This window comes from Rhinoderma darwinii, chromosome 3 (genome assembly GCF_050947455.1).
Source record: "Rhinoderma darwinii isolate aRhiDar2 chromosome 3, aRhiDar2.hap1, whole genome shotgun sequence".
Lineage (NCBI taxonomy): Eukaryota > Metazoa > Chordata > Amphibia > Anura > Rhinodermatidae > Rhinoderma > Rhinoderma darwinii.
This window is the reverse complement of record NC_134689.1, coordinates 281,782,738-281,802,390: the sequence shown is the minus strand read 5'-3', so window position 1 is coordinate 281,802,390 and position 19,653 is coordinate 281,782,738. Positions and strand designations below refer to the sequence as shown.

Below are 19,653 nucleotides of genomic sequence, written 5' to 3'. Positions count from 1 at the left end.
AAGTCAGTCAATACTGAGGGAGCAATGATTATAGTAACATGTTATTCTAAAAGTATAATCTGAACAATTTAGAGTTTTTGGGGGAAAGTCTTTCTTAATAGCAAGAAACATTTCATATTTTAAATCTGATAAATAGGATTTTTCTTTTACGGTGTGAATACTTTTTTCATGTTTTTAAAAAACATTTTCCTCTGAGTTTGGTATTTAGTCTAATGCTGTGACTCTAAAATTGCAGATATTGTGAATAATAGTAACATTTTAGATGTGAATACCATTCTAACAAATTATCTGATTCTCTATATGCCCTCAGAATAATAAAATGTGACAATTCCATTTTCCATATTTGCCCCAACCAAAAAATGTTTGCACGCATAAAAACAATCATGAAATACACAAAGTATCATAGATGACACTTTATTCCTTTTTAATTTCCAATATTACCAATATATTGCCTGGTTTTATTGCCGAACGTTATTATTTGTATGAAAATCACTGACATGTCATAACTCACCAATCATTGGTTGTAGGATATTCTCTAGCACTCGGACCAACTGCTGATATATCTGAATAGCCAGATCACTCAACACTTGTCTGTATTCAGCAAGATCAAAATTTGTGAGACAGTGTTCATTCTGCCGGGTTGTATTGTGCTTCATAAAACCCTGGAGTAAAAGGTGGAAGACAAACCAACATTTCCACTTATCTTTCAGTTATTGAGATAGATGCACTTCCTTTTCCATTTATTTTTGGGTGAAAAAATATGGGAAATTATACATAGTTAAGGTGTTCCGTAATCCTGCCCCTACATTGGTAACATGGTGTGGCCTTTATGAATTCTTCATGTGGGTTGTAGTCTAGGTTAAATGGAAAATATCCAATTTTTTATAAAAAAAAAACTAAATTAAAAGTATATACTAAAACATTCCATGGTATAGGACATTTTTATTTATCTATGCAACAATAGCATATGTTTCCAAAGGTAATTTCCGAGCAAGAAACCTACCTGAATAGCATACAAAGCTAAAGAGAATTTATCACCGTGTTTATGCTGCCCTATCTGAGGGTAGAATAAAGTGGTGCCAGAGACCCTGATTCCTGCAGTGTATTACCTACTTTGTAATAATCACTCATTTTCATAAAATACCTGTTGGTCTCGTGCAGCGTGGGTCGAGCCAGCATTCCTCTAAATGAAGGGCTCGCGTTAAGGAGTCCTCAATAATCATGAGCTGTGTCTAGCCCCTCCCACCCACAGCTGATTCGGAGCTTTCTTCCCATGCAAAGTATGGGGAGAAAGCGGTCAATCACCAGCAAGGGGCGGGGTTAGCCACGGATCATAAATATGAGCTGCTAGAGAAAAAGAGATTTTTACAAAAACTTCAAAACGCTCAAAAGTAAGTAAGTAAGTAATACAGCGTTGGAATCAGGGTCTCTGGCACTACCTTATACTGACCTCAGATAGGGCAGCAAAAAACTGGGGATAGATTTCTTTTAACCTTTAAAATGCAATGTTATTGTATTAAAATGAAAATATATATCAAGTATTTGTTTGTTATTTCATTGGCATCTAATAAGAAGTATGTCGCTATGATATTTAACAAAAACGGTGATAAGAAGGTTGAATAAGAAGATTAAAAATGGTACCTCTTCTCCACTGTACTGCTTAAGGCAATGAAGGAATCGGCAGGTGTTGGAAAGCCAGAAGGACACGGTTTCAAAGTCATCCCCTCTTTTCTGTCATTGGAAATAGAAAGTAAAAACACAACTAGAATACACTTTACTAGCAAACTACATTGACAAGTTCCTACAAGCTGGAGGGGAATTGGCAAATGACTGTTTGAATTAAGAATTGATACAATGTAAAGAGGTAAATGTTGCATTTGTGAATTCAAAGATAGAATGAAAGTAGTTAAAATATCCAGTATAAACGACATCACGCGGCATGTAGAATGTCATATGTAGACTGTAAGGGTTAAACATTAATAAGCAAGAACAGACTAAACTGCCCTGGCATGCGTCTACTTGGTAACCATGCCATTGTTCAGCAGTGGAAAGAGGCCGTGATGCAGAACGCCTCACTCCTCCAGGGGCTTGTGAGAACGCCAGTTCTGGCTTGGTGCCATCTTACATTACAGTCTCACTATCTCACTTCTTCTTGTCAATAGTATTATGGTCACAGTCATGCTGAGCAGCTTGCATCATTGCTTCCATCCAGACATAGTCTTTAGGGACTCCTTCCAAATATAGAGCAGATACACAGTGCCTGCTTTGATCAGAAGCCACATGACCCAATGTACTGGCAAATAATCAGCGTAGAACAGGAAGGAAATTAAATATATTTGCCAAACTAGCTTCTGTGAGTACAATAGTGATATTCCATGACACAATAAACCTTTATATACTAGTATCCTTTAGTAAACATTTAAAAGGGTACTCACCCCTAGATTATACACTAAAAGTTCAACTGCAAATGGCAGGTCCCTTAGAACATCACTACATTGGTAGATGAGAAATACAGATACCCTGTTTGTTACATAAACCGCACAAGAGATGTTCATAGATCCCTCCTGTGTTTTATCTTATTTTGTTTGGGAAATGACCAATAAAATGTTTGCTCTGTTCATGTGATGGAGAAAAAACTATTGCTTATACCAGAGCCTTCCATGATGATGGGTTCCCTGGAATTCTGGGGCTCCTTGGTACCTGGTCAAGGTTCCCCCCAGCCTGCTCAAAGATCCTTGGCAAAGCGGTAAATACATCGCAGCCAGAATTTACCAGTGGGCGATACAAGGACAGAATACCTCCCCTACACCAAATTTCTCTGGAAGTAGGAATGAGAAGAGTTCACCTGGATGGAAAAAAATTGTTCTGGGGTCCCCCATGGCAACTAGGTTGTGAGTCATTTGGATAACGGATAATAGCCAGATATGTATTTCAAGAAATGGAGATACTCAGATATTTCTGTCACTGAAAGTGATAAACTGACCTTCAAGATCTTTTTGATACCATTAATGGTTGACGTGAGCAGGGAACGGACTTTCTGGTCGTCATTGAGGTAATCAGAGTGCCGTACACACATAAATAAAATATAAGCCGGCAGACCCGGAATAAGGTTCACAGCAACACCACGGGGCTTCAATTCTGTTAACGTAGAAAATAATAATAGGCATCATCAGAACCAACATTCGTGACAGCGTTTCTAGTGAATCATTTCTTGATGTTGAGACAATTTTTTCTCTCCTAGTACACTGCATTTGTAGGTGTATAAAGTGCTTTAGCTTTTCCTGATGTTCCAAACTGAAATCTAAGGTTATGTTCACATTGGTTTATATCAGCTTGTTTTTTTTTTTGAGACCGTATGAGCGTAGTCAACTATGCTTTTCAACAAAAAGGTATCCTGTGGGGGAAAAAAAGTAGACTGCAATGAAATATAAGGGTTTAAATAATGTGAGTCACTTAGTGATGTACCCAACTGTAGGGTATACAGTTTCAGATGTCGAAACTCTATGTCCATGTTCAACAAACCTGCACCAAGCTGTGTAAACAAAGCCTTATTTAGGGCCTGTTCACATCAGCATCGGGTTCCGTTTGGGGTTTCCGTTCATCCATTCTGTCAGAGGAACAGATGAACGGAAAGCCAAATGGAAACTATAGCTTCACATTGCATTACCATTGATTTTAATGGTAATGCTTCCGCTGCAGTTGGTTTCCGTTCTGTAAATTTTCAGTTTATTTCACTGAACCAATAGCGTAGTCGGAACGGAAACCAACTGCAACAGAAGCGTTACCAGTTTTCGTTCGGCTTTCCTTTCATCTGTTCCTCTGATGGAATAGATGAACGGAAACCCCAAACAGAACTCGACGGTGACGTGAACAGGCCCTCAGACTGCAGGTGCATGGCAGTTAACTATGAATGATGTACCAGAGCCCCTATTTCATCCATATGGTCTATTATATATCATTTAATGCATACCTAAAATAAGGTTCTTAATCAGCTTTGGCTCATCATCCCTCTTATACTCCAGCATTCCTTGGAAGTCTTTTTCTTTACGGGGAATATTAAGTGGACGTATTGGCTCATCCACTATTTGACCAGGAGACACATTGTCCATTTGTCCAACTACCAAAAAAAAGGCACAATTATATTAACAATTACATAAAATATAGTTCATAAGTCACTAAGCTGGTAATTGCTAACAGAGTCTTCATGATTTTAACTTTTCTTAAATGGCAATATACAGAGCACACCTTACATTGCATGGTGCAACATGTGGTATGTTTTTATGGCGCCCCGTACATGGTGTACTGTCATAAAGTGCACAAATAACGATGTCATACAGTGCCTAATTTAAAGTGCCATACAGTATGATGCCCACATGACATTGGACAAGTTTTATCTAGTTGCCTAAATACCAATGCTATACAGTGACGCCACCACCATACCCTTCAAAAATTATACAGTGCCTATATTGCAGAGCCACACAATGTAAAGCCCACCATACAGTGCCCAAATAACAGCTCCATACATAAAGTCATCTAATAACAAAGATGCACAAGGTAGAATTAATACTGCTATACAATATTATGATTCTTGGTGGTCACAGTCTTGGGCGCCATGCTGTCTATGTTGCCCTTTTTAGCAGGAGTGGCTGATGCGCCCTCTGTATCCACACAGGTTGCACACCCCTAAGGAAGGCCCTGGTGCTCATAGGCCAAAGTGAAAGAGAAACCATTACTTTTTATTTACATACCTTACGTCATGTTCCTAGAAGAAAACCACAACATTGCAATATCTCACTACACAATGTTCCTTTAAAAGCCGTAGAATTACCTTCAAGCTCTCCGATCTTCTTGGCAAAGACTTTCAGCTGCTTTTTCAGTTTTCTGACGGTTTTATCTTGTTTCTCAAGTTGCTCCATTAGATCCTACAGATATTAATATGCTCTTAATAACAACACCCTTTATAAACATGTTAAGATTCTACATCAAGACGGTTAGTCAAAAAACGTGGCTGAAAGCAAGTAAGAAAGTAACAGTGTCATCAAGTGGCTTCGAGTTGCTTACACAGTATGTACAAATCTAAATCTGTGCAGATAACACCTACTTTGTTACAATCAGGGCCATCATCAGGGCAGTATGGCCGGTACTGTCATGTGTGTGTGTATGTGTGTGTGTGTGTGTGTGTGTGTGTGTGTGTGTGTGTGTGTGTGTGTGTGTGTGTGTCTGATAGCCTGCCTGCCACTGCTATAATATTACTTTAGTAACGTTAGACCTTGTGCGAGGGCCCCAGTTTACGAAACTTTGGAGAAAAGAAACACTGACATTGCTAATAATGTTTCCGTCACCTCTGTGACATTGTCACATGAGCTGGTACCCTATAGTGGATCACTAGGGGGAAACAAGATTCTAAGATTTACCCCTTGCCCCTTCCTTTCAGCCATGTCCCCTCCTCTCCCTGGTTTCTTTTCCAACCATAGTAAGTATGTACCTTACAATCGGTCACCTCTGTGATGTCATCACAAATACAGTGGAGCAACAGCCCTGTGAGTCTATCAAAAGAATAGAGGCCGCTCTTTTTGTCAGCCTTTATTCTGACAATAAGAATAGCAAACTCACATGATAAAAATATTTCATTATTCTTTATCAAATGTTTCTTAATTTGTATTACATAGTCGAAAAAACACACATGCGAATCACATTCAACACCAGATCAATTATAACCCCCCCCCCCCCATGCCATTTATCATTAGATAAAGATTTACCCTTTTTTTTTTTTTTTAATTCGGTTATATCTGCCATTACTGCTTCTTGGGGTAGGACATTCCATAGCTTAACTACTCTAACTGTAAAGAACTCTTTCCTACTGTATATTGATGTCTGAAACGCCTAACCTCCACTTGTAATGAATGTCCCCTGGCCTTTTTGAAAAAGCTGTATTGGCGAAACATGCGTCGGGGCGCTACCTCACCATCTGGGTCACGTAACTACACAGCATATTTATGGGTAAGGCATTGACAATTTATTTACAAAGTTCCTTACTTGCTTATAAATCTTCCTTGGGTTACATCACCCTTTTGTCCATGACTATACCTGGGTCATATACGGACTATCCACCTCTATGCATTTTTAATGGTGGTTTGTTACTTGGATAAGGGATATGTTCTGTGCGGACAATATGCATTTATCCTTTGTTGTGGCAATGCCGACCATTTAATAACATGTATTTCGCATTGTAAAAATAAGCACCTTATAAGTTATGTGGTGTTACTTTGACTATGAATGTGGTCCAGATACAGATGTAGTTTTTATATTTTCTATTTTTTTGATACTTATAATATTTGACTCCTTTTTTCTCAGTGGTTATTAATTTTGTTGGAGTTTCTATTCTGTATTGTACTTTGAAACATGGAGGTGATTATTACCATGTCGATATCATCTAACCAGTAACCTGTCCTGTGAGACTTATGTTAACCCCGAGCACAGACTTTGTCTGCTGGAAGACTGCAAGGAAGTGGCACGGAATTAAATCTCCCTGTGGCTTCCGCCACTTAAAATTGGAGCATATCTGATAATACATATGAATCCAGAAAACTACTGTTGAAGGTAAACGACTTGTTTTAAAGAATTCTTAAAACATACATATCACAAGTCACTCATTATTCAATTCAATCCTACTCCCATGAGATGGAGGGAAAGTTAAAAATGAAAACACACAGGACAACTGCCAAATACTCCTAAGGCCACAGCCAATTGCATCTTAGAAAGCTTACATTACATATCAGAAACATAATGTTCTATCCAGAGGACAGGTTTGCATATCCAGAAACAGAAGCAACAGAGATGAATAGGGGGAAATTAAATTGCAATTTTTTTTAGTTTAATATTGATCAGGTACCCCTTTCCAATGATGGTTAAGATCTCCACAGAAAGGACTACACCATGCTATGTGTTATGCAATGCACACTCGGGCTCTTTAGCCAACCTTCATATAAACATTTATAATCTAAAACAAATCTTTTCATATGTACGAGGCCTCATGCACACGACCGTAGCCATGTGCACGGCCGTGATTTTCGGGTCGGCCGGCTGCGGAGTATCACCCGCGAGCCGCCCGGAAATCGCGGGCTGTCCACATGGCCGCGTCCATTATTTCCTATGAGCCCAGACCGCAGAACATGGCCGTAATAAGACATGTCCGTTCTTTCTGCGGTCGAGGCTCCTGAGCCATGCACGGACCGTGGAAACCACGGAAGTGTGCATGGCCCCATAGAAATGAATGGGGCCGCAATTCTCCCATGGATTTTCAGGGGAATTGCGGCCGCAAAAGCGCGTTCGTGTGCATGGGGCCCAAGTCTTTTCATATATAAAATATTTAAAACACGCTTTTGATGTGTTTACACAAATAAACGTATTAAAAAAAAATGGTCACAAACCACAAACACTTCTGTGAAAGATGGCTAAAGAGTCCGGGTGTGCATTGCATTAGAGCTGGCATGGTACCACTCGTACAGTACCCCGGGCCATTATGTGTGGTTTAAAAATTAAAATAAATCACAGGATTAGAAAAATAAATGAAAGATACTTACATCCTTTCGCTTGTGAACAGAGTATCTTATTTTGGTTGTAGTACTCTATACAGTGTCATTTGACATATAATAATAATAATAATAATAATAATAATAATAATAATATTAATAATATAACTGGCTTACTAAGCATGCATTTTTGCCTTTAGCTGGAGTTAGTAAGAAAATGTGCATTTGTCACAAGACTCAACATGAAGACAAAAACGATGCGACGGAAAGCTGTGGAGTAATATAGAGAGTGCAGACGCTTCGCACAAACGTATCTAGACAGGCAGCCAGGAAGGCTGAATTGATATTAGTTCTCTAGGACGTGGCTAAGGCGACAACATTCAGGCACATGATTTACATACAATGATCCGTCTGTAAAGTGAAATCCGGTACGACTGATACTTCATGGGATCATCTGCATATAACTCCTCATAATACTGAAAAAACAGGCAGAATGGATGGACCCTTCTTCTGAATTAGGTTACTTAATAAACATTATTAAATGTGCGCAGCGACTGTGGATCACACCAATACATTATATTACTATGGGAGATAACACACTACCCCATATCCTTATAATTACTTATCAACAAGAGTGTAGCCAGAGAGGCCCGAAACAAACTTTACACCTGCATTTATCTTATTTGTACAGAAGACTCTTAAATATAGCATTACACTCCTAGTAGAAATACTAACATATCCTACAGGAGTTATGCAATACACATTACTACATAATCCTATAACTCATTACTGAACATTCTATTTTATATACAACTTAGAGGCTATGTCCACCTTAGCAAATGTTTTTTTATATTTCTAGTACAGCTAAAATAGAACAATTACCAACTTTGCAAATAGTCTTGATCAAAAAAATCCTAGAATTCTATTTAGATATGTCTCTCCATGGTAACAGACTACACAAAAACCCTGTATAGTTGGAGTCTGCAATCATAATCTCTTCCATCATTCCCCTACTTCTAGCTATACTCCCAAATGTATGTTAGACAGAATTAGGGGACTGATGGAAGGGAGTATGACTGCAGGATGAGGTGACACAGGGTTTGTTTGTAGTCTGTTACCATGGAGACACATAGGTCTGGATAGAATCTGTTCATAAAATATTTTAAATGAAGACCTGCAAAGTAGACACATTGGAGAAAGAAGGGGTCTGCTGTATGTCATGTAGGCAGGGGTTTAATGAGAGTAATGAAGACAGCAATGATTACAAATGTAAATGAATAATTAATGGTGTGGTGTGATCCAAAGCATGAGACCAGCTGCACGTTCTGGTTTAGTCCTTTTAAATGACATACCAAGTTTTCATTGGTCAGCCGGGTGATTTCATGCTGTAGACTGGCTTCAATGCGAGCCTCAGGAGGCAATTGAAGATTCTGGGCAAGGAGTTGTTGTTGCCGATTGTTCTCTTCCTTTAGTCCCTGGATCTCCCCTCTGAGAGATTCCACCTCATTTTCATAGCCTTTCTTCTGACCTTGCAGCTGTGCCTCTAGGACCCTACAATGCAATGGGACAGCGGTAGACATTTAGTACACACACTTTTACTATTTTTACCTCACAAGCAAGCATAGCACCAGCAGCAAAGCTCCATCACCCCTCACCATTGCATGTTATGAAACCCATCAGCATAACAATTGTTAAGGACAGCACTCTCAAGTAGTAGATAGGGGCATATGAGAAAGTTAAAGATAAGGAAGGAGGATACGGAGAAAATCCATACTGTTAGCCATTTAATTACATTTTATATGATAACCATTAGTAACACTTTTATAAATAAAGGCAAACATCTTATTATTCTTAATTATGAATTACAAAACTTAGGGTCACATCTGACCACTACATGCAGTCACACTAGTTATGACGTACTACATTTCCAAATTGTTTCCAACAAGCACAAGTTTCAGGTTATAAACACATGTTCTTAATAAACTTACTTCAAGCACTTATAACTCGGCACAAAACACACAGGCCCAAGGCCTGCAGCTGCCCTACTCCTATGTCCTTGTGAAAGCACTTCCTGTCCTGTATTCTGGTTGGTTTAGTGTTGTCATGAGGACATTGTGTGCATCACACTCGCAATTCAGATCAATGCACACACATACTCACCAGAATTTAAGGCAGTTCGGATGTGTATTGTGATTTGTTTCTAAACAATATTCCTATGGCAAAGCTAAGCCAGCAGGGCACAGAACAGGAAGTGTCGCCATGGGCACCTAAGGAGTAATGCAAATGGGGCATCAGGCCTGCAACTTCAAGAACTAATAACTCATATATATTAACCCCTTAACGACCAAGGACGAAAATGAACGTCATGGTCGGCTGCTAGTTCCCGCACCATGACGTTCATTTTCGTCCGCATTTCAAACTGTCACTCTGTGTAAACACAGAGTGACAGACCCGCACTGACAGTTGTCCCCGACAGCTGAGACATCAGTCTTGCCGGACAGCGGACCATCGCCGCTGATTTCGGCAGTTAACCCCTTAAGTGCGGCGACGGATTGCCGTCGCCGCATTTAAGTGGTTTGAAGCACATCAGCAGCCCCCTCGAAGTGATCGTGGGGGCTACCGATGCTTGTCACGGCAATCGGAGGTCAGATAATGACCTCCGGGTTGCCATGCACGGAAGCCTCGGAGGAACAGCGTCCGGCCGGTCCTCCTCTGCTTCCTGTCAGTGTGACAGGCACGTCACAATGACAGTTAGAGTACATTACACTACGTGTGTAGTGTAATGTACTCTAGCAGCAATCAAAGCTGCAAGACTAAGTGTCCCCTAGTGGGACAAGTTAAAAAAGTAAAAAAAAGTAATAAAAATGTTTTAAAAAAGTGTAAAAATAAAAGTTATAAGTTCTATAAACACAATGCTTTTTTTCCTATAATAAGACTTTTATTATAGAAAAAAAATGAACACGTTAAAAAAGTACACATATCTGGTATCACCGCGTTCGTAACGAACCCAACTATAAAACTATAATGTTGTTTTTCCCGCACGATGAACACCCCAAAAAAAATCAATAAAAAACTACGACAGAATCGCAATTTTTTGGGTCACCACCGCTCCCTAAATAAAGAATAAAAAGTGATCAAAAAGTCGCATGTACCCGAAAATAGTACCAATAAAAACTTCTATCCATCCCGCAAAAAACAAGCCCTTACACCGCTTTTTTGACTAAAAAATTAAAAAATTATGGCTCTCAGAATATGGTGACACAGAATTTTTTTTTTTTATAAATAAGTCATTTTATTGCGCAAACGCTAAAAAAAAGGACCAAACCTATATACATATGGTATCGCCGTAATCGTACCAACCTGAAGAATAAAGTAAAAATGTCATTTATAGCGTACGGTGAGCGCCGCAAAAAGAAAACCTAAAAAACGGTGTCAGAATTCCTGTTTTTTGCTCAGGATTGCAAAAAAATGGAATAAAAAGTGATCAAAAAAAAATCGCATGTACCCCAAAATGGTACCAATGAAAACTACAGATTGTCCCACAACAAATAAGCCTTCACACCACTCTATTGATGGAAAAATAAAAAAGTTATGGCTCTTGGAAAGCGGGGAGTGAAAATCTAAAATATGAAAGCAAAAAATGGATCAGTCCTGAAAGGGTTAATTCATTTCTAATGAAAAAACGTATGACCCCATGTGGGGTATTTCCGTACTCGGGAGAAATTGCTTTATAAAAAAATGGTTGTTTTTTTCCTCCTTTATCCCTTGTGAAAATGAGAAAATGCAACATTTTAGTGGAAAAAATGTTGATATTAATTTTCGCGCCCTAATTCTAATAAACTCTGCAAAAGACCCGTGGGGTGTAAATGCTCACTATACCCCTAGAAAAATTCCTTGAAGGTTTTTCCAAAATGGGGTCACTTTTGGTGGGTTTCCACTGTTTTGGTCCCTCCAGTGCATTGCAAATGCGACATGGCACCGAAAACCATTCCAGCAAAATCATAAATCCAAATGGCGCTCCTTCCCTTCTGAGCCCTGCTGTGGGTCCAAACAGCAGTTTATTACCACATATGGGGTATTGTCGTAATTGGGAGACATTGCTTTACAAATGTTGGGGTGCATTTTCTTCGTTATTCCTTGTAAATAATAAAAATTTCTATGTTGTTTCAGAAAAAAAGTACATTTTAATTCTTACAGACTAATTTCAATATATTTAGCGAAAAACCTGTGTGGTCAAAATGCTACCTATACCCCTAGATAAATACCTTAAGGGGTCTAGTTTTCGAAATGGGGTCGTTTATGGGGAGTTTCTATCATTCTGGCAGCTCAAAGCTTCTCCAAATGTACATTGGGGCCTAAAATATTTTCAAGCAAAATATGAGTCCTGAAAGCCTCCGGGTGTTCCCTTCCTTTGGGCCCCTGCCGTGTGTCCAAACAACGCATTAGGGCCACAATGTGGGTATTTTTGAAAACAGGAGAAACAGGGTGATAGATTTTGGGGTGTGTTTCTTCATTTTCATGGTCGCTTTACAAAGAAATCGGTCTTCAAACAAATACTTTTATGAAAAAAGTGAAATTATTATTTTTTTCACCTGATATGCATTAAATTTAGCAAAGAACTGTGGGGTCAAAATAATTACTATACCCCTAAATAAATACCTTATGGGGTCTAGTTTTCTAAATGGGGTCGTTTATGGGGAGTTTCTATCGTTCTGGCAGCTCAAAGCCTCTCCAAATGTACAGTGGGGCCTAAAAAATTTTCAAGCAAAATATGAGTCCTGAAAGCCTCCGGGTGCTCCCTTCCTTTTGGGTCCTGCCGTGTGTCCAGGCAGCGCATTAGGGCCACAATGTTGGTATTTTTGAAAACAGGAGAAACAGGGTGATAGATTTTGTGGTGTGTTTCTTCATTCTCATGGTCGCTTTACAAAGAAATTGGTCTTCCAACTGATACTTTTATGAAAAAAAGTGAAATTTTTTAATGTATTAAATTTAGCAAAAAACTGTGGGGTCAAAATACTTACTATACCCTTAGGTAAATACCTTAAGGGGTCTAGTTTTCTAAATGGGGTCATTTGTGGGGGTTTCCACCATTCTGACACCTATGAGCCTCTGAAAACCTGGCTTGGTGCAGGAAAACAAAATGTACTTCAAAATTTATAAATTTATTTATTATTCAATTTGTAAGTCCTCTAAATTGCTGAAAATTTGTTTAATTTTTTCAAAAGTGCTGCCAAAATGGAGTAAAGAGATAGAAATATATATTTAATTAAAAAAATTGTACAGTATGTGTGTACATATGTGACATATTGCAGTTAAAAATAGGGGAAAATGGTAATTTTTACAAAATTTCTTCCATTTTTCTATTTTTTAATTAATTTCCGCAAATCGTATCAGTCTACTTTTACCACTAAAATAAAGTACAACATGTGACGAAAAAACAATGTCAGAATTACTTGGATATTCAAAACTTTCACAGAGTTATTCTCTGATAAAGTCAAACATACCAGATTTGACAAATCTGGCTTGGTCATTAAGGTACAAACATGCCCGGTCATTAAGGGGTTAAAGGATTTATATATCACTTCTAGTAATTCTACCATCAACAATATAAAAAAAACTAGAGTATTTTGACCCAATGATGTAAGAAAAACAGGAAAATAAACTTTTAAAGGACTGCATCCTGACGGCCTTACTAAATAGCAAGAGATGTTATTGTCATTCTATAGAATTTTTTTTTCACAATCCAAATCAGTAATGAAAAAAAATAAACAGGAAAAGAAAGATGACAAACTATTAGGAAGTCTCATGAGAAAATACAATGTGACTCTAAATGCTATGTAATGTCAATGGATTAAAGGGAGTTACTGGTAAAATTGTAGTGTTGGATGCCCATATGATTTTGCCCCGCTCCAAAAGCTGCGTCAAAAGGCATCTCATTCAGCCAACCAGAACAATAATCTGTACTGAGGAGGAGAAACAACTTTGAAACAGTGCTATCTACAGATGGGTGTCTAGTTTGGCTTTTAACCTAATAATATTTCATGGTTCTATAAAAGGGTCAAACATTGATTTATAGGGTAGTCTCCAATAGGTGGCACTAGAGATTTTTTTTATTCTTCTGGAGGAGAGCTAATTTGCATACTTTTTCCTAGAGAGCATTGCCCTTAAAAGCTCTGTACACCTTTGAAATTTTGTTATTTATTTTTTATAATTACTTTATTCGATTTTCCATCTATATAAAACATATGGAAATGGAAGAAATTGATCCAGTGCTGTCGGAGTGTTTAAAAAGGAATATATTCCTATATTTATTTAGTATCAAAAAGGTATAAAATTGGACGTACAGGCTGACTTGGTAACAAGGCAACAGCAAGTAGGTATTCTAAGCCTACGCGTTTCGAAAACCTCAAGTGTTCTTAGTCATGGCTATCATTCATTCTTGAATGAATGATAGCCATGACCAAGAACACTTGTGTTCGAAACGCGTAGGCTTAGAATACCTACTTGCTGCTGCCTTGTTACCAAGTCAGCCTGTACGTCCAATTTTATACCTTTTTGATACTGAATAAATATAGGAGTATATTCCTTTTTAAACACTTCGACATCGCTGGATCAATTTCTTCCATTTCCTATTTGCTATCCACCGTGCACCGTCGCGGAGATCCGAGCGAAGCTGGAGTGTCAGGCGTTGGACTGGTGAGCTGGAGGTTTCCTCCCCTTGTTCCATTTCTATATAAAACATAGTCCACTCGCAGGTGGAAACTTATATATCCAACTATTTCCTCTTGACAAAGAATATTACTACAAAAATGTACCCATAAACCCTCTTTCCCTCCCCCCCTTCCTGTCTGTGGTCCGCTCTTCCCCTTTTTCTTTCCTCTAATTTCTATAGGCCTCCTGAAACTCTACACTAGATAAGTCTTTTGGTGATTGGTTTCAACTTTTTCTTCCAACCTTCTGGATTCTGTTCTTTTTTTTCCTTTATTTTTATCTATCCACTGCAAACATGGGATCTTTTTCTAATATCTCTTGACCTGAACGAATGATGGTATATACGAAGATACCCACTCTGCTAGAATAATTTTTTTGCTGAAAGAAACATTAAATGCACTAAATCTGCAAGATAACTATCTTTTTCACCTGGATTAAACTGTAGCAGACATATCCATTCATCTCATTTCATGTCCTTATTTATAACATAGCTCATATTTTTCTACTGAATTCCATAACCTCCTAATTGCCGGGCATGACCAAAAACAATGAACCAATCTTGCATTGGTATAATTAATAAAATAATTTTCATATGGCATATTAAATGCCCTATAAAGTCTGGCTCCCACTCTCCATTGCATTTCCTTTAAATTTTCAGATAACGTAGCTCTGCTGACTCGTGCCCAGCCCTTTATCAAAGTTCTTCCACTTCCTCGTCCGAGAGCTGTGTACCTAAAACCCTTTTTCATTTTTGTACTATATTCTTTATAGGTTTCTTTTCTTCCTTTACCACCCATCTCTTTCTAATAACAGCAATTGACGGGCTACCTTGCATACCACTTATTTTAAAAAAAATTCTGAAAATGTCTATTAGTGTGTTTGGTGCAACTTCCTAAACACTTTTTATTCAATATTATTTTTACTTTTTGAGATACAGCTGCTTTGTATCCTGTATACAGAGCAGCTGTATCTTGGACTGAGACATGAATCTGGCAGGTCAGCGGCACTGACGGGTCTCTGACACGCAGGATCGATCACATCTAAGTTATGAACTTAGATGCGATCGGCAATAGCTCGATCATGCGTGACCCGCTGTCACTGAAGCAGTCAGTGCCGCTGACATGATGAATACAGGTTTCAGCGCTAGATACAAAGCAGCTGTATCACAAAAAGTAAAAATAATTTTTAATAAAAAGTATTCAGAAAGTTGCACAAAACACACTGGTTAATAGCCTCTAAGACTGCCTACCAGCTGCATCTTCACAACTAGGTAAAAAGAAGAGACATCCTACTTGTACCACTAGGGGGCAGATATGTTACATGTGTTCAGAGGAGTCTATCACATCTATAGAACAGCAACCAGAGAACATTACAGGCGTGGTTAAAGCAAGGTTTGTTGGGTAAGACATAGAAACTTGTTTATACGCTTGAAACCATTATACCCTGTACTTATTATAGGAAGCAGCAGTCAGACAGGTGAAAATAAACAACCTAGATAGAAAACCAAAAAACAGCATGCTACTGAATAAACCCACCACAGTACCCAGTTGCGTGCTGTTAAACCTGCACCAGTCAAGTTCAAAAGGGAACCAGTTTAATTTCTGGGTTTTGTTGGATTACAATTCACTTGATGAAGACATCAGTATAATCGAAGCTATATTAGCCAATTTGACTTTTTTTTATCATGCTCAGCATTTTGAGATCCTATTTTGTGCATGGTTTAAGCAGTTGCGATAGTTAGTAAGATGCAAAATGCAGATCACATATCCCCACGGTGATGAATATGGTAACCTGTTGGCCTTTTTTAACCCTTCATACACCAGCCAGAGCTCTCCATCCTCGTTCATCATATGGTAATCCTGCGGTAGGGTTCTTTTCAAAATGATTAAAAAAATAAAGTTTAAAAAAAAAAGTAACGATAAACAGAAAATGGATTGAATATGATGATTAAAATAGAACAAAGCAGTGAAAATCTGGCTTCACAAAACAAAATAATTCATGCAGTATGAGAATGTCAATTATTCAGGTTAAATCCTAACGAAACGGGTTGAACCCCTCACCCCCCAATCTGTAAAAGCCTAGAATGAAAACGGTTTGATAAACAATTTTTAAATTAATTGCCCCCTGCATCCCCCCCCCTTCCCAATAATCCCTACATTTCCCTCTACCCTATCCACATATGCGGTTCTCAATACAGGACCAGCAGACCACCCTATAACTGATCTGTAAGTAGGGTCCATTGGCTCCTGCTGCTCTTCTCCGGACTTCACCCTTTCACCTAAATTAGGGGTTTGCTTTTTAAATCCATAAACTGCGCCATACCCCTAAATAGCGCCCTAGGCGGCTGCCTACTCTGTCTAATCCTTGTCCCACCCATGTGGCTCACAGTTTGTAAACAAGTCACTTAGAGTTTAATTTAACTTACTTAAATGGTTAGGAATCCTATTGATATATTTTCTAAAGGCTTATTAAACCACATGAGTACACCTACTAGTATTTTTGGAGTAGCCGGTTATTGACTCGCAAGAAAAAAGGATGCAGTTTATATCCCAGCTACAGATAAGATTATCACCTTTTCAACTACATATTTTTAATTTCAATTATATAGAATATTTCCAGCTGTTTAGTTGAAACCTTGCACACAGACATATATAACACAATATGCAATTGATTGTAATATTATTAGGGTTTGACCTACATGATCTCACTGTTTGGGGTCTACCTGAGGTGCAGTCACGTCATGCCATCTGCATATAACTTCAACAATACCATCACAGGACTATTTTATACTCTGTGGGAGCCACTTTGTTGCAGGAGGTTCGGATGCACTGTGCAAGCCCCACAGGTACATTCCTTGCACCTTTTATATGTACCTTTTCACAACCAATAGTCACTACTAATAATCACTACTAGCTTATGACATTTTTATAAAGTATATGACTATTGCTATGGTTTTTGTCTAGATCACATAATAAATAATTTTTTTCTTGCCTCTTGGATGGATAAAGCTGGTGCACATACCAACAGTGGTCTGGTAAATACAAGGTACCATACATCCACACAGTGTTTAGCTTTTGCCAGCGAGAATAAGTATGTTTAAGCAACCGTATTACCACGTACCTGTTGGTTTCCTTCATGCCTGTATACGCCTGAGCGATCTCTCTGCTGTCCTTCATTTTCTGTACATCTTCAGAGATAGGTAGTGTGTCTGTCATGGTATACTAAAATAATGGAGCATGAAGTCATTACATTAAATATTGACTGTATGGATCTGATTGAAATAATGACACTCCAGGAAAGCGGCTATTTTCTCTATTTAGCAGGGTACTGTAGCTTGGACCTCTGGTGTCATCTGCAGTAACACAAGCAGATCAACAAGCAGACCAATAAACTTCCCTACATGTATGGGAGATCAATTTAATTTCACTTATGAGAAACGATCAACTAGATCAGGGGGTCCCCAACCTTTGGCACTCCAGCTGTTGTGAAACTACAATTCCCAGCATGCCCTGACAGCCTTTGGCTGGAATAATAATGCCTTTGGCAGTCAGTGAATGCCAGGAGTTGTAGTTTCACAACAGCTGGAGTGCCGAAGGTTGCCGAGTCCTGATCTAGATATTACCTTTGGTTAATTACCTAATTTACACAGACTGATTTTATTAAAGCAAATCTTACCAATATCTCTAAAGTATAAGTGGATCAGTGGCCAATCAAAAAATATCAGTTACATAGGAAATATATATACTGTATGTGCTAGACGAGAGGTTCAAGCAGTAGTAGGTGACTCCGCATCACTGGGCATAAATACATACATTTATGCTTAGTTTACAACAAAATCTAGAATAGGAGAAGCAAATGACCGCATTGACCGTATACCGTACGGTCATTCGTCATATTAGAGCGGCTTCACTTGACAAATGGATTACAGAAGCACAAAAAAGCACTAGACTTGGCAGCACAAAAATAATCTGGTGATGCGCTCTCAGAGGTTGTTCTGCGTTAAAAGCAATTGCGGGGTAGGCAGCAAATGAGGTTTATACATTAACTATGTAGCTGTTCAATAAATGCAAAAGGCTATTGCATTACATGCAGAAAGCTAAAGCAGCAACAATGGCAATTGTTACCTTATCATCCTTTATCACAAAAATGATGAGCACATAAAAAGGAAAAAAAAATTGGTCAGAAAAGACTTACCAGCAAGAAAATGGCGCACTGTACATAACACTGTACTGTACTAAGCGGAAACCAATCATTAGCATTATTGAATAGAGAGAATAAAAGAGCTGAAAATGTACAGAATTCGCTGTGCTAAGCTATTTCTGTAACTCTCACTCACTACTATGGAGGTTCTGGACACAGCTGAGCAAAACGCGCTCGGCTTTGTCCGGAAAAATCAGCCACCTCAAAAGACAGTGGCCTAAGCCTATATGCCATACATGTCCAAGATGACCTTATACGTAAAGGGTTTTTCCGGGAGTTATTTTATTTAATCTAAAACGATTATTCACGTAGAACAAGATGGCTTTGCAATTCCTAAAAATAAAAAAACTCCCTTCCTCCAGCACCTGCGGATCTGAGCGCCACTGTATGTAAACATTACAGCATTGCTTAGGTCCGTACATGAACCCCCCCCCCTCTCTGTGCAATATAAGGGTGCCCTCTAGAGGGGAAGAAGGTTGCTTTGTTTTTTTAACTATTAATTGCAAAAGCCCTATTATTCTACATGACTATGAGGGCTAGATAAAGGGGAAAAAAACAAAACAGAACCCCTTTAAGATTAAGATCGGCCTCAATGCGGTCAATTAATAGTGCGTCGGATGGTTTGTACAAACGGTCCGGCCATGAACATGCCAGACTGAGCTGGCACATCAGGGACAAAGTTTAAAAAAATGTAATTGGAAGAGCATGCGGTTCACTCATAGTTCCAGCCAACGACGTGCTGAAAAAAAATCTAGCATGATTAATCACTATTTCAGTAGACCTCAGTCGGGTGTCAGCCACAGCCAATCAAATTTTAAAACAATGATCAGCCCAAATTGTCGAAATCGGCCATTTTGGACGACTTTCTTCTAATGTGTCTGTTCTCATCTGCGCTAGTCTTCATCTATTCTTTTCATGTTTGTTCTATGTGAAATCCATTCTCCTTAGTTATTGAGCGATCCAAAATACTGGCGCCATATACCCCCTCACTAATGGTCAGGGTAGGGGCATTTTAAGGCAGAAATATTATAAAGCTCTGGAATAATTGCATCAGTTTATAAATGAATACTATGGCAGACTTGGTTGATTGGTACATATCTTTTCAAGTATACCGAGGATGCACATGTTCTATTCTGTTACTAAGTTTTTATCAGTTTAATGATTTGAAAAGCAACATTGGTCAAAGTCATCTAAAAAGAGCCAACTTTAC

The 19,653-nt window shown here is 38.6% G+C and overlaps 1 protein-coding gene across 4 annotated transcripts in view; it reads right to left on the bottom strand.

Moving 5' to 3' along the window:
- MYO5A (myosin VA) overlaps positions 1 to 19,653 on the bottom strand; it is a 173,039-nt gene that overhangs the window by 8,045 nt on the left and 145,341 nt on the right. For 3 of the 4 annotated variants that reach the window (XM_075857988.1, XM_075857987.1, XM_075857989.1), the window contains 7 exons: positions 17,364 to 17,464; positions 8,885 to 9,083; positions 4,829 to 4,922; positions 3,971 to 4,117; positions 2,984 to 3,138; positions 1,642 to 1,731; positions 512 to 662 (listed from right to left, as the gene is read on the bottom strand). In XM_075857988.1, the coding sequence (XP_075714103.1) occupies positions 512 to 662; positions 1,642 to 1,731; positions 2,984 to 3,138; positions 3,971 to 4,117; positions 4,829 to 4,922; positions 8,885 to 9,083; positions 17,364 to 17,464 (937 nt within the window). Of the gene's footprint in view, positions 1 to 511; positions 663 to 1,641; positions 1,732 to 2,983; positions 3,139 to 3,970; positions 4,118 to 4,828; positions 4,923 to 7,933; positions 8,009 to 8,884; positions 9,084 to 17,363; positions 17,465 to 19,653 lie in introns of all 4 variants that reach the window. The other variant, XM_075857990.1, reaches the window with a different exon arrangement.